This window comes from Pyxicephalus adspersus, chromosome 7 (genome assembly GCF_032062135.1).
Source record: "Pyxicephalus adspersus chromosome 7, UCB_Pads_2.0, whole genome shotgun sequence".
Lineage (NCBI taxonomy): Eukaryota > Metazoa > Chordata > Amphibia > Anura > Pyxicephalidae > Pyxicephalus > Pyxicephalus adspersus.
Genome location: NC_092864.1, coordinates 17,337,002 through 17,351,970, shown reverse-complemented (window position 1 = coordinate 17,351,970; position 14,969 = coordinate 17,337,002). Strand labels below are relative to the sequence as shown.

General features: G+C 39.1%; 1 protein-coding gene across 1 annotated transcript; it reads left to right on the top strand.

Annotated features, from left to right (window-relative positions):
• Nucleotides 1-4,781: 4,781 nt before the first annotated feature.
• On the top strand, nucleotides 4,782-14,281 carry ECI1 (enoyl-CoA delta isomerase 1). The gene is made up of 7 exons (XM_072417674.1): nucleotides 4,782-4,907; nucleotides 6,871-6,969; nucleotides 8,448-8,575; nucleotides 10,606-10,752; nucleotides 11,647-11,768; nucleotides 12,938-13,116; nucleotides 13,802-14,281. The coding sequence occupies exons 1-7, from the start codon at nucleotides 4,856-4,858 to the stop codon at nucleotides 13,963-13,965; spliced, it is 891 nt and encodes a 296-aa protein (XP_072273775.1). The 5' UTR covers nucleotides 4,782-4,855; the 3' UTR covers nucleotides 13,966-14,281.
• The last annotated feature ends 688 nt before the right edge of the window (nucleotides 14,282-14,969 follow it).

Here is a 14,969-nt window from a genome sequence, read left to right as displayed (position 1 = left end):
TAATTCCAATGATCCATCATGGGAAAAGACATATTCAAAAGTAAAAGCTGCAAATAACTATTTGGGGTTAAACAAATCTTGAATTATATTTGCATTAAAATTTAAATATAAATTCTTCTTTCAAAGTATTTCTAGTAACAAAAAATGTGCTAGTAATAAATATTTCAATATTTTGCTGTTCCTATGTTAGATTTATTTCAATGTCTTAGAAAAGAACAGACATACTGTTTTATGTGTCCTTCTGCTCTCTGTACTCTTGTAGGACTGGCTGGTAGCTGTGCTGCAGCTGTAGAATTGAAGCCAAGTTTATATTGATGGTTGACACCTTGGAAATTGCTGAGTGGTGAGGAGGTATTGACATGTGTATACATAAGCATTCACTTATGTTATTTTGTAGTAAACAGCTGTGGTTTTTGTGCTACATAAGGAATTATGGGTCATCTGTTGTACCCATTCAAGTATATGGAAGCAGATTAATGCCAGACCAACCCGAGATGCTGCATGGAGTCTCCTGAAAAACCACAATGTGACTGTACCACCTTCACATGCCTGAAAGAAAAGAAAGTGTTTGAAGAGTATTTGCTGGCATCAAGATACATTTTTTTTCATTTGAGAGTGTGCTTTTTCACCTTCTAACACTAAATCCAACCTATTCCCTATACAATAAATTTTTCCAACGGCAAAACAGCTATTGTTTCATAAATCCTTTGTAATTTTCCCTAATCTCTATGCAAAGATTACTTCAATGTCAAACTCCAACTATTTTAACATGATGGGAAAGAAGAAAAGCCAAGCTGAAGTCTCTTGATTTTATTGTAATGAAGCCTGAATCCATACCAAGTAAAGTACAGTATATGGCAGTAATTTTTTTTGTGTTCTTCCCTGTGATAGCACCATGAAGAACGTATTGGGGACTCTTCTGCATGTTGAGTCGTAAGACATTACATATGTTTGTAAGCCTGGGGAAACCAGTATTTCACTATATTCTATCCCACAGGAAATATGACATCTGGATGCAAATTCAGACTTTTTCTTGCATTTTAAGGGGGGAGGGGGTATTTTCCAGCCAACCCAGAACAATGGAAATGTTCTGGGCTTTCTCCATATGCCTAATACACTAGTTCAGTGTTTCCTTCAGAGGCTGCTGACCATTAAGCAGTTTATGCATCTCAGGTCAGTTTAATGGACACCAATCATCTTTTTGGCTATCTGTAAGGGTGACATTCTTTCCCTGACCACCACACTAATATACTGTGAGCTGTGGAGCTAGTAACATAGTAAAAGACCTGAAAGTTATTTCAAGGGTTCCTCATGACTAATGCATATTATGACCTTTTTTTCTTATCTCTTTTCTGAAGCTCCATTCATTGTAGCAGATGATTATTAAAGTTGAACTCCAGTCCAAACAAATATATTAAAGCAGCTTTATATGTCTATTTGCATTAATTCAGCTCAACTTTGTGTATGTACAGGAGTTTCCTGTAAACAAAAAAAAAAAAAACACCTGTCTCTGCTGCTCCTGTTTTCCTTGTGCAAAGTGACTGGCCTGGTGTTTGCCCCTAATGCAGTTTTGTACTACAAATCGTAATGAGAGGAGATGCTAGGCTTCTCTCACAGCTTTGCTCTCTATACAAGCTATGTACAGCCCACAGCTACTTTCAGGCTTTTTGTGCAAACAAGGTCATTTATATATATGATATATGATTTATATATATGATACGATATGATCTGAATCATGGGTCATGGGTTCAGCTTGAACAATTAGTGAACTGAACTGATTTTTTGTTCTAACATCTCATCAGCTGGTTGTCCTTCCATAATAAAAGCTGTTCTGTTATATTCACATATATCCACAAGGTGTCGCCCATGCCTCTTGAATTGCCTAGGTTGTATTCAGTATCTCTGGCCATTCGCTTGGCAATTATTGAAGCTTTCCATCACTATTATGTCAGAGTTGTTTGCAAGGCATTGACATACCTGCAGCAATATTTCCAGGACTGTTTTAGTCCCTTAAAACAATTAAAAAGGAAGTGCAAATCAAAATCTGTGCTGTGCTTTTACAAGTGTTCTTTTGATTGCCATCATTTGATCACTCACAGTAAATCATCAAAAACATGTCTGACATTGTTACTGACTCATTTAATCCTTGTGCTTTTTTGTGGTTTGTATGCAATTTGTTAGTATATGGAGGTCGGAGGAATGGAAAGCATTGGGAACCATATTTACTGCCAATGCCAAACTTTCCTTTTGCATGGATATGGTGACATTAAAGTAAACCAGCGATGAGAGGTGTTGGGGTGGTGCCCACTTTCAAATATTTGCGTTGCTTGTCCATCCAGCTTCAATACTTTTTGAAAAAGTAAAAAATTGCACTGTGCTGCTTTATGAATGTCTAAAAAATGCTTCTGGATTTTTTGAGCATGAAGATTGCAGCTGATTGGTGGGTAGCAGGATGTCCACAGTCCAGGATCCATATGTCCATCAGGAAACGGCAGCACTCTGTGTGAGCATTCTGGTCTGTAACGTCACGTATTGAAGCAAGAAGATCATTAGAACAGCCAGGCATCTAGGATTTGCAGAGGGAAAAGTGATCAATGGCAGCCTTGGTGTCACATGTGTACTTTGAACCTAGAGAATAACTTTGGGGATAGTTACCAAAACCAAACTGAGAAAACGGTGGATCTGTTCTTTCTGCTGCTTCCACCATATTGGGTCATACTGTCTGTTCACCTTTTTCATATATGGAAGGGAAAGGCCTATGGGGCACTAGCGGGCCTGTTTTTGATGGAAATTCCATAAGCCTAAAGCATGAAAAGACTGTTGCAGCATGAAGGAGATGTGATATGGTGCTGCATCTTCTCCATAAAATCATGTGACTCTTAGTGGGTTGCTTAGCAACCCAGTTCATCTCAGCATAGCCATGTGACAAGCATTCGACAAGCATTAGCAACCAAGTTCAGCTGCCACCTCTGTGCTCAAAGTACTTAAAGCGTACCTAAACTCAGAATTTTCACTACATAAAAGGGTAGACAAGCCTTTAATGTAAAGTAAAAATTGGCGATGGAGAATGAATAGGAGAGCAGAGCCTCCTGGCAAACCTACGTCACGCATCCCGGGAGGCTCTTGGCTGCTCTTTCTGCACATGCCCAAGCATCTCGGGCATGTGCAGAAGGAGCCTTTTCGTGAAAAGGGAGAAAAATTGCTGATCTCACGCGTCATCTGATCTCGCGCCTGGGTCGGGAGACGTAGGAAGAAGAACTCGGAAGAAGAGGTAAAGGACGGATGCCGGGACGGCACGGCTCCCACTGAACGAGACCTCCGGATGAATCAGACTGGCATGCAGGATTGAAGGTAAGTGGATTTTTTGTGTTTTGGGGGATTTTGAGTTTAGTTCCTCTTTAATAAATCCCAACTAGACTACCAATGTATAAAAGACAAAATACGGCCATTTCTTTGGGTTGCAGTGAAGAAAGGTTACAAGTTTTGTCAAGTTTTTATCACTTCCTGTGATTAAATTTGGGAATTTTCCCCCACTTCCTGTCTCTGGGACACCAAGCAAAGAAATAGGAAAAGCTGCCATCTCTGGCACAGAAGGACAGTGAGAACAAATACATTTTTTCCTCAGGAAAAAAACCCTTAATACTGGGGATTAAAGCTATAAAGCAGGGGCATCAAACTCTGGCCCGTGGGCCAAATTTGGCCAGCAACATTCTTTTTTTTTGGCCTCTAAAGGAATCCTAAATATGAACTGCGGCTGGCCCGTCGCTGCATTGAAATTGCGCTGCTACTACAATCCCCGGCATCACTTGCGTCTATAGACCAGCGGGCTCTCGGCCTATGCGTGGCCCCGCATTGGACTGTTTTATAGACACAAATAATGCCGGGAATTTTAGTAGCCGTGCTATTTCAATGAAGAGGGAGTTTCAGCGGCGGGCCACTCATAAGATTTAGCTCCGCATTGGCTGCGTCTAACATTTCCATCACTTCCCCTCAGCTGTACTTTTCCTTGCTACTCCAAGGCATGGACTTGAATGGTTTTTTTTTTCATACAATTATTATTGTTAGTCTGCACAAAAAGGTTACCAATGAAATTTGACTCAGGAGGCCACAAACAGAGGCATAAGATTTTTTTTTAAATAATCTGCCGCTTTGCCGCTTGCCGCTTTCTCTATTATAAGCTTGTTCCAGATTGAATGTCAAGCAAAAGCTCTTTGTATCCTATGAAAAGGGTTTATATCTAATGAGAAGGAAACATTTCCTCATTTTTTTTTTATAAATTTCAAGGTTGGCTTGCAACTTTGTCTAAGTTTTTAATTTTGGCCCTCTGTGTATTTGAGTTTGACACCCGCTTTAAAATAAAAATACCAGTGACAGTTGATCCAGGGAACATCGGATTGCCTCATGGAATCAGGAATTTTTTTTTTTCCCTTCAAATTGTACCAGGGGGTTTTGCCTTCCTCTGGACCAACTACCGGTATGTCTTATAGGGTTTTATATCTGGGATATGCTTATTTCCCTAGTGGTTGAACTTGATGGACTTATGTCTTATTTCAACCTGACTTACTATGTAACTACGAAGTGATGAGAAGATCTTAACACAGTCAGACCTAAGACTTTATGGCTTTCCTGCTCTATCCATGACATTACTGACTGGAATTTGGCATTTATTTCCTTTACATGACTATAAATTATAGTAAAATAAAACAGGTGACAGGTTCTCTTAGGGGCACTTTATTAAAACTCAATGGCGGCTGTTCTCTGTGTTCCCGCCAGGTGTCTCTCTCCCCGCTGTTAAAGCAAGGAGAGCCGGTCTGACCGCCCAGCACGGCCTGCTCCTGGGAAAAGGTCATACAAGATGGCGGCGCTGGCTGTGCTGAGGAGTTCGGCTCCCGCCCGGCTTCTTTCAGGTGCGTGACGAGTTCCCGCCCCAAATCACCCGCCACTGCTAACAATAGTGGCCAGGAGTCTGTATGACAATGAAGTCTTCATGTGTCACAATGTAGCCAGCAATTACACAGCTGTAATAATACACACAGCTCGCCTTATACTTCACAAACTTTACTAATGCTGAAGGAAGAAATATCAGCCCCTGACTGAAAATAAAAAAATAATTTACCTCACATTTACACCCCAATACACCCTGCAATCACTTGTACTGTAATCTAAAGCATCACTTTGTACCATATAGTTAAAGAAGTTTGTAGTAACTCTTAGGCTGCGTATACACTTGCAAAATTTTGTCGTTGGAAATGAACAATCCACGAAAGATCGTTCGATAATTGTTAACAAAAAAAAAAGTGCACAACGAACGAGGAATCTCGCTGGAAACGAACGTCTGTCCAGGCATATCTGATTGGGCGACGAAAGTTTGTATCTATTGTGTGTACGATTGTTCAGTGATTGTGGATTGTTCTGTGATACATTTTCTCCTTTACATGTCACTTTCTGCATCGTTTGAACTATCGTATCCAGCGTGTGTACACTATCAGTGGATTATTTTTGAACGATCTTATCGCTACAACATGTACAGGATTGTGCACAATACAACCGTTCAAAATAATCGGGAACAATCGTTGATCGAATTATTGCACTTGTGTACCTAGCCTTGGAACTTTGTTCTTTCTGGTGGAATAAAGGATTTATGGTGATTAGATAATAGGGTTGCTCATTGCACAATGTCTGCTGCTGGCTGTAACTCCTCATAAAGTGTCATTATTTAGAGGAAAGTTGTACAAATAATTTTGTGTCATTGTATGTAATATTGTGCAGTGTATTTGTGGGGAGGGTGCTGCGATTATTATAAAATTCTTTATATGGGATTAGTATGGAGCAGGTCCAGCATAACAATTTGTCATGTGAAATATGGTGTGCAGTGGTGACATGGGCACACTGCATGCCATGCATGAGAGAGACTCGGGAACGCTGCATACAATGCACGAGAGAGAGACACGGGAACGCTGCATACAATGCATGAGAGAGAGACACGGGAATGGGAGCTTATGATGCATTACAGAAAAACATAATATAATAGAGACATGGAATTGTGGCATATGGTGCATTATTATTAAACAGGATTTATATAGCGCCAACATATTCCACAGCGCTGTACATTAAATAGGGGTTAAAAATGACAGACAAATACAGACAGTGGCACAGAAGGAGAGGACCCTGCCCCGAAGGGCTTACAATCTAGGTGCATGACAGAGACATCAGAACAATGCATACTATGCATGTGCGAGACATTGAAACGTGGCTTGCAGTGCATAAGAGAGACCTTAGAACATAGCTTGCAGTGGTTGAAGGAGACCTGGGAACATAGCTTTATTTTACAATGCATGACAGACACAGGAACTTTGCTAACAATTCATAAGATAGATGGAGGAACTCTGCATTAGGTGCATGTCAGAGACATGGAAGCACAGCATACAGTGCATGAGGAAGACACGGGAACCAACTTTTAGTTCCACCAATTGTCTGTACAAGGCCTACGTTGCATGTCAGAGATGCGGGAACACAGCTTAGGTTCCGTGTCAGAGATGCGGGAACACAGCTTAGGTTCCGTGTCAGAGATGCGGGAACACTGCATACAATGCATGACGGACACAGGAACACGAATTACAGTTTTCACCAGTTGTCTGCAAAAGGCCTAAAGCTACTTTGCTCTGTAGTCTCCCAATCATCCCATTATCCAGGTCAGGCTTTGACTTAAAAACATCTTTGAAAAGTGCTGTTTTTGTTATTTTATCTATTATAATTCATTGTATCCTGGCATTTTTGGTTGGAGTTGCACTTGAATTGATTTGTGGGATTTATCTGAGCACTAAATTGAGGTTTGCAGTAATGCGATAGATATCCTCTTCTGTTCTGCAGGTATGGTGTGTGCCCATAGCAGGGTTCTACTTCCATGGAGGCACCAACAAAGGCCCTTCAGTAACAATAAGATCCTGGTGGAGATGGATGAATCTACTGGTAAGAGGAAAGCTAAAAAGTTTATTATGCGTTGCTGGCTTTTTGCTGGATTTAAATATGAACAATGCCTGTTTTTTATACTTGGAAACCTTTTTTTCTTCATACTGTGGGGTCACTGGAATTATCTTGTGTATATAATGGGCCTGTTTTTAGGGTTGGCACATTTTCTAACGTTTATTATAGCATCCTGGGACCGTTTGTGGGGCAGGGAAACAGCGAAATTTTCAGAACGGCGTCCTTTTTACGGGAACACTAAATAACCCACCAGTATGTATTTGAGATGTGGGAGGTAAACAGCAGGCGGTGTCCTGGGTGGGATTGGAACCCCAGTGACCCCAGCGATTCAGGACCTGTAAACCATTTCAACCCTACCAACCAGAGTGCCTCTATGACCTCTAACATCATTCTTATTGGTAATGGGCTCTTAATGAGGATCACCTCCACAGTTAGGGCATTTTTTTTTTTTTTTGCTAGAGATCAGATGTTTCTTACGGTAACAATTTAACCCTCACCAATGAGCTCCATGGTTCTAAAAGCAGTGGGGGGCACTAAGCAGCTTTTTTATGCTAAACTTAAAACTTTAAGAACAAGTAGTTCTTAGGGCAGTCAGGTTTGCAGACATAATCCTGCCATCCTTGAGTATCTCCATATTCTGACGGGCGTTACACAAACCATTGCATTAGGCGACACAGGTTGCAGATTGATCATAAAGTGTCTTACCATGCATGAAGGGGTGCAACAGTATGTCCTGTAACTTTCGTAGCCTGGGGCATATGTTGCATATACATGATGACTTTTTATCAAGTCAGTACTTGCATGGGCAGCAGTGGGAGTTTAAAAAAAAAAAAAAAAAGCCCCATCATTGGTGTTGGTTGCAGCAAAACTGCCCCATCGCTGATGTCACTGGAAGTAAAAACTGCCCCATCAGAGGAGGACTATAGTAGGGTGGGGAGGGTTAGTGGGAGAGGTTAGCCTTATGATTAAAGAGAAATGTGGTATATTTTAGGGGGAGCACTGTTTAGGATAAAAGTTACTGGTATGTAAACATAGTTATATATCTGTGTGTGTTATTTGTATGAGTATTACAGAAACACCTGTTTGAAATCAATGCTTAGGGCATAGTTGTCCCGGTGTTGTAAATAAGAAAAAAAATTACATTGTGCACGTTGGCAGATGTCCAATAACCCTACAAAAAATACCATTATATCCTCATATCAAACCTAGTGTTACATTTTGTGTTTTTGAGTTTTTATTTGCTCTGCATTGAAGCCATGGAATTTAACTCTGTTTAAGTTGTCTTCACTGAATTATTCGCGGCCCAGTTCTTCTATAGACAGCAAATATAGGCCACGGAACAGCTTGTGGGTGTATTCAGATCACGTTGCTGGGAAGGGTGCCATGCTGTTGATCAAAGGCCCTTGTCAAAGCTTCATGTTACTGATAAGGAGAAATAATGCAGCTTTGTCTTTTTTTCCCAGGGGTGGCAGTCATGAAAATTAAAAATCCTCCTGTGAACAGCCTCAGGTTAGAGCTCCTTACAGAGTTTGCTATCAGCCTGGAAAAGCTGGAGATTGACCGAGGCTGCCGTGGGCTTATCCTGACTTCTGTATGTGATCATATTTACTATACATGAGTAATATGTCATGGTTGTGCTCATTATTGTTCCAACAACAAAGACACCAGTTGCATTGAATTGTATTCATTACTGATATATATTATGTTTTCTGGGTCGTTTCTGGATCACAGTGATAGAAAAATAATGCATGTCATGATATCAATGAAGCTAATCCCTTTCTGAAGAACACCAACATACACAACATATCAGCTTTTATCAAGCCCAGAACTGTATATGCACTAAACAAATTTGGCAACTAGCTAAGAGAACATCATTTTGAAGCTGCATAGAAATAATAGTAAAACAGATGCTTCAGTTACACACATTTGTAAGGACTTGTGGAAGGCTAACACCAATGATAAAATACAACCTAAACTATCCTAATAGCTTAAAGGTAGGTATACTCAAACATTCTCTAGACAGCATGAGGAATTGCCAATCCCACCCTGTCATTCCTTATTGGGGAGTTCTCTCACATGGAACCGCTAATAGGGAGTTACCTACATTTGCTTATTTGGATTTCTAGGGTTCTCTGGATGTGGTGTAGAGGTATCTTGAGGATCTGTGCTTTTGCATAATGAAGTCAACTTTGTAAGTTGCAAATAGTGACAGGTGTGCTCTAATGCAGTGTTTTTCCAACTTTTTAACACAGGATAACCATTGAAAAAACCTTCAGGTCTTTAGGTAACTTTCTATAATTACTATATTAACAATTCATAGTATATGTGTGTGGTGGTCACCCTTATAGATAGAGTGACCTGAAAAGCACAAAATGCTCCTTGGTCAAGGAACCCTAGTTGAGAAACACTGATCTTATAAAGTGAAGTTACTAATCAATCAAAGAAAGGATCGTCCTGGTTTTTAAGCTTTTGGACCCCTCAAAGGGTCAAACACACTGACTGCAATGGGAACAGGTAACAAGTGTGCTTTTTCTAGATCATCAACCTTTAGTACAGTTTATTATTTTTTATTAATAGCAGAAAGCTCATACATTGGTATGGCTAGTGTCTGTATTTATATTTAAAAAAAAAAAATAAATATAAAATGTGACTCATCACAGTTAAAACTACTAAGGGTCAGTCCACAAAATGTCAGTGCAGGTTTTTTCAATTAAAGCTGTAATTTGAATTGATCCTGCAGGCAATACGTCAGTTTGTTATTCTGTCCAGCTTTTATGAAACGGGGCCTGACATCTGCTGATAAGCAGCACCAGAACAGTGTTGAATAGGGAGAAAAACATTATCTTGTGAAATATGTGATCAGGATATTTTATTATTTATTTTGTAGCGTCAATACAATCTGCAGTGCCTTACAAAGTACACATATTATTCACTTCAATTTCTGAGTCATTTAGAGAAACACATTAGGACAAATTTGGGGTGAAAAAACTGAACCCAATCCGCAATCATTGAATCAAGGACAAACCACAAAGCATTATCCTGTCTATTTGCCAGCACTCAAAAGCATCTTGGTCTAAGACATTTTGTGTTGTGAACAGCTTATTTTTAGCTCTATACCAAAAATCCTAAAATTATAAATGGTGCATGGAAATCCATGTTTTGAGCAGTGCCATAATTAAGCCATAGTTCTTACACAATGGATATTTTCTCTACATTTCGGTATGGTACCTTTGTATAAAGAGTAGCTTTACTCAACCTTCCTAACATAAGGGGAACCCTTAAAAAAACATTTTTGGTCTTCAGAGAACCTCTGACAATAATAATATCCACAGCTTACAGTATATTAGTATGGTGGTCAGTAGTAAGAATGTCTCCCTTACAGATAGCCAAAAAGATAATTGAGAGCCACAAATTGCCCATTCCTCAAGGAACATTTAGCCACCACTGGAGGAACCCCAGGGTTCTGAAGAACCGTGGTTGAGAAATGCTGACCTAGATTTTGGATGAAGGAAGAGATGAGAAGTACATTAACTATAAAAACCTTTTATTCTTTTACCTTATAAAAATTGATTAAAGCCTTTATTGATTCCTGTGCATTTTCATGTCTTGTCCTGTACCCAGGCCTCTCCGAAAATCTTTTCTGCAGGCCTTGACATTACAGAGATGTGTGGAAAGAGCACGGAGCACTATGAAGCTTTCTGGAGAGCCGTGCAGGAGATGTGGCTGAAGCTGTTTGGATCCAATATGGTGACAATCGCAGCTGTCAATGCAAGTGTTTTTGTTCTGCTTCTAATAGTGGAAAATCATTTTAATTCAATCCATTTCATTTAAAGTGAATGTAAATCTTGACAAGGAACCTCTCGTATTTGCTTCACCTTATATATACCATTAAAACTGTTTTGTGAATCATGTGAATGAATACCTTCCAGTGCACAAGGAGGAGTTATGGTGATAAGCGATCTGTGTTCCTAATCCTTCAGAAATTAAATAAACTACATAACGTGAAAACAAAAATCCCACAGTTCTTTATTGGATTGATGAGGCTTCAGCAGGTGAACAGTTGTCTTGGCTGTTTAAAAAAAAAAAAATCATTATTTAAATGATGATTGATGGCATCTTGATTTCCCTTTTAGAAGGTAAACACTACAAATGTGATATATATCTGAAACGAAAACCTGCAATGACAGACTACAGAGGCTGCCATTCTTTACTTACTTTACTTTCTGAAAATGCCAATTACTTGGCTGACATTCTGTTTCAAAAGCATTAGAACTTTCTGAAATATCATTGACCTGGAACACCTATGTAAGTCAGGAATTTGTATTTCCCAGATTTGCCTTCTGGTTCCAGGTCGGAGTGTCAGATATTTGGGACACCCTGGCACCTGTCAATCCTGCATTTTCCTGGTAACTTTTTATCCTACACAGATTTCCTTATAATGATATACACTCACTGATAAATTTATTAGATGCACTTTACTGTTATCTTTATTTGACAAAGCACCAACATATAACCTAGTGCTGTACAATAAATAGAGGCTTATGTAGGAAATGTAGACTATTCATTCACATGAAAAGTCACTATCTGTCAGATATTCACAGCATCCACAGTGGTGGCAAAAAAAAAGTATTACAAATTTCTTATCCTCTTTTCTCCACACAGGGTTCGAGTCCTGCTGGCGGGTGCCTCATGTCCATGTGTTGCGATTACCGGATCATGGCAGACAACCCAAAATATGCCATTGGCCTGAATGAGACCCAGCTGGGCATAGTTGCTCCCTTCTGGTAATGTAGACAATGTTGTATGGTCTGTTTGTCTTTCTTCATTCCTAACCTATTTTTCAACTAATCTACAGTCAAGGTGTGCCAGAAATTCTACCTAACCCATTGTTCACATAATTAACAGGTGTGCTAGCACTCTGAGGATCATTGTGTTTAGTTATGAGGCAAACCATTATTTCCTTCTAAATTCTGTGCACTGAATAGGCTTTGGAAAATGTCGTGATAAAAAGGGTTTTTCACCTTAAGCAAGAAAATAGAAAAACCTTTTTGGGCAAATGCTAAGTAGTTGTGTTAACATTAAAATGGACCTAACATCAGATATATTTTTTTCATACGTGCAATGTGTTACCATACCACTACAAGTGTTTCTTTCTTTTCATAGAAATCACAGTACTTCCCCCTGGCAATTCTTTAGTGTCCATAAGCACTGATCCATCTATGGTCTCCATATTCATAGATTTATTCGGGTTTAGGCATTATATAGGTTCAGTTTCCACTTGTGGGACTGACATACTGGTTCAGAGATGACAGTCGTGTAAATCATGGGGCTTTTGCAGTCCTTGCTATGTTCAAAACATTCTTACACAGATCAGCCCCTGCTGCAGCCTGTCAGCTTGTGTCTTGCTTTAAAGGTACAGAAGTTGTCCTCAAACCTCATAAATAGGGGGATTTTTTTGCAGCCTTGTTAGTATTGGGATCATTCTCCTTCACTTCCAGTCCCTTTAGTGTGTGATTGATTTCAGTTGCTATATTCAGAGTTCCAGTGATCTGCTGTCTTGTCACTTTGAAGACAATTTACTGGACTGAGACCAAAATGGGCTGTATTAATGTTACGTGCTAGCTTTTTTGTAGCAATCTTTGGTGAAAATCTAGTTGATGTTTAGCAGTCTGGGTCAATGAATGACTGTCCACATCCTCCTCCAGGCAGCTTGTCTGTACAGTGATCATTCCTAAAGCTGTCACCAAAAATGCTCACTAATGATTGTTTTTAGCGGCTGTACAGGGATTGCAGTAAGGGATTCATTTTAAAAACAACATCAGTATGAGTTGTGTTCATGTTACATTTGCTATTAAATATGGCCATTGTTCTTTACCCTTTTATTTAGATAATTTCTAACAAGTGTTTCCTATAGATGTAATTGTTTCTGAACAAATCTTTGCATATCTTTTAGGTTTAAGGACACGATGATGCACATTGTAGGGAGTCGTGTGACTGAGCAATCCCTCCAGCTGGGACAAATGTATCCTGCCCCCGCAGCTCTTAAAATCGGTCTTGTGGATCAGTTAGTTCCAGAGGATAAGGTACAGAGCACAGCAGCTGCGGTCATGGCTCAGTGGCTCTCTGTCCCAGGTAGGAATATTGCATGGAATCAAAAAGCAGGTTTTAGCTGTGAAATTTGCCATACATTATCTGGATAAGGATAAGGCACTATATGCACAGTTATAACATATGTGTGAAAACTTTCACCTTTTAAAGTATTTAAAGTTCTCTGCAGATAATTTTGCTATCCGGGCCCATTTTTTAAATACATTATCCTTGTACATAACCTTATTCCAGGTACTGTTCCATAGAAGAGCAAAAGGAGTGACACAGTTTTCTTTTGCAGGGGAACTCCTTGAATAGTGTATTATTGTGAGGACCTTTGTCATATTCTTAACTCAATCTCTGTCCTTATTGGGAAGGTTTGCTTTCAGATCTGTAGAGACATACCAGGTAGTGGTTAGAAATCTTCATAATTTAAAAATCACCTTTCACTTTGACAGTTGTCCTAAAAACAAATCCTCTTGTTCTAGAGACACATGTACAATTTTGGATTTCCCTATAACAATTGTCATTATGGTATGCAGGGAATAAATCAGCCCAAAGGTGGTTACCCCAACAGAAATCATCCTCACCTTTATACACTCAATCCAAAACTAAGAAAATGTGTTTGTTATTCTACTTTAAAAACTTTGGACTGATCTTTTAAATGTACATTTTAAGGAGATTTGCTATAAATGATAAAATAATTTCCTTTTTTTTATTTTATTTACAGATCACGCCCGTCAGATCACCAAGTCTATGATACGTAAACCCATCATAGACAGATTAGTCAAACAGAGAGAGGCTGATATCAATAATTTTGTCAGCTTCATCTCCAAGGAGTCCATCCAGAAGTCTTTACAGGTCTATATGGACAGGTTGAAGCAGAAGAAGTAATAACCTGTTAAGGAATTATTGAAATAGGAAAGCCATAAACTCCTGTAAATCACTGTGCCTATAATACAGAGAGAGCAAGATTGTATCTGGACTTGTATGGTGATCTTTCTGCAGGCATCTGTTGAAGGAAGCCCTTATGAGTGTCTTAGCTGCCGATGTGAATTGCCACTGTTCTTACTAAACTGACTGAAAGTCTGCAGAGATATTGCAGGGTAGCAGTGTTGTTTTTGTATAGCTTATTTCCACAACCAGTTGGTAATTGAAATTCAATCAATGTTTTCTTTTTACCAACCTAATAAAAATATTTTGTGAAAAAGAGTATTGTATGGAGTGTTAAAATACAATATACAAGTCACTTTAAAGCTGAAACCTGTGCATGGCAAATATTTCCTAAATATAAGTGGCATTGTGATATTTTTTGCCTCATCTCCTTTGTGTATTTCATTCAGATTTGTGCAGTAATATAGCATCAAAATGGTTCCTACACTTTGCATCTGTACAACTGTTTCCTGTAATAATGACCAGTAACTGATTATTTCTGTATTTGTGCAGGGTGACTGGTCTTGTATTTGCCCCTTCTTGTAGTTTATAACAGTAGTAGTACGGTAGTAGTCAGTAGTGGGTGGAGATGTTGTGTCCCTCCAACAGTTCTGCTCTCTGTAAAGACAAGGTGTAGCATAGTGGTGAATTACTGCAACTTTTACTAGGTCAAATCTGGGTTTGCAAAGGTGTTTGGTTTGCACAAAGCAGATATGTATCCTTTATGGCTCATTGGAAATATGAAAAGGTTTTTTTGTGCTCAGTTTTAACCTCATCAGTCCTAAAGCAGTTTTTGTTTTTCTGTACTGAATTAGTTGTAGTTAGTAGTCTTTATTAACTTTTTTGATTGCGCATGGTATTTATCAAAATCAAATATGCTGTTGCGATGAACAGCGTTTTGGGTTTATAGTACAAAATTAGGTATAGTTATTTGCTTTCATTAGTTTAAAAAAATAAGAAAATGA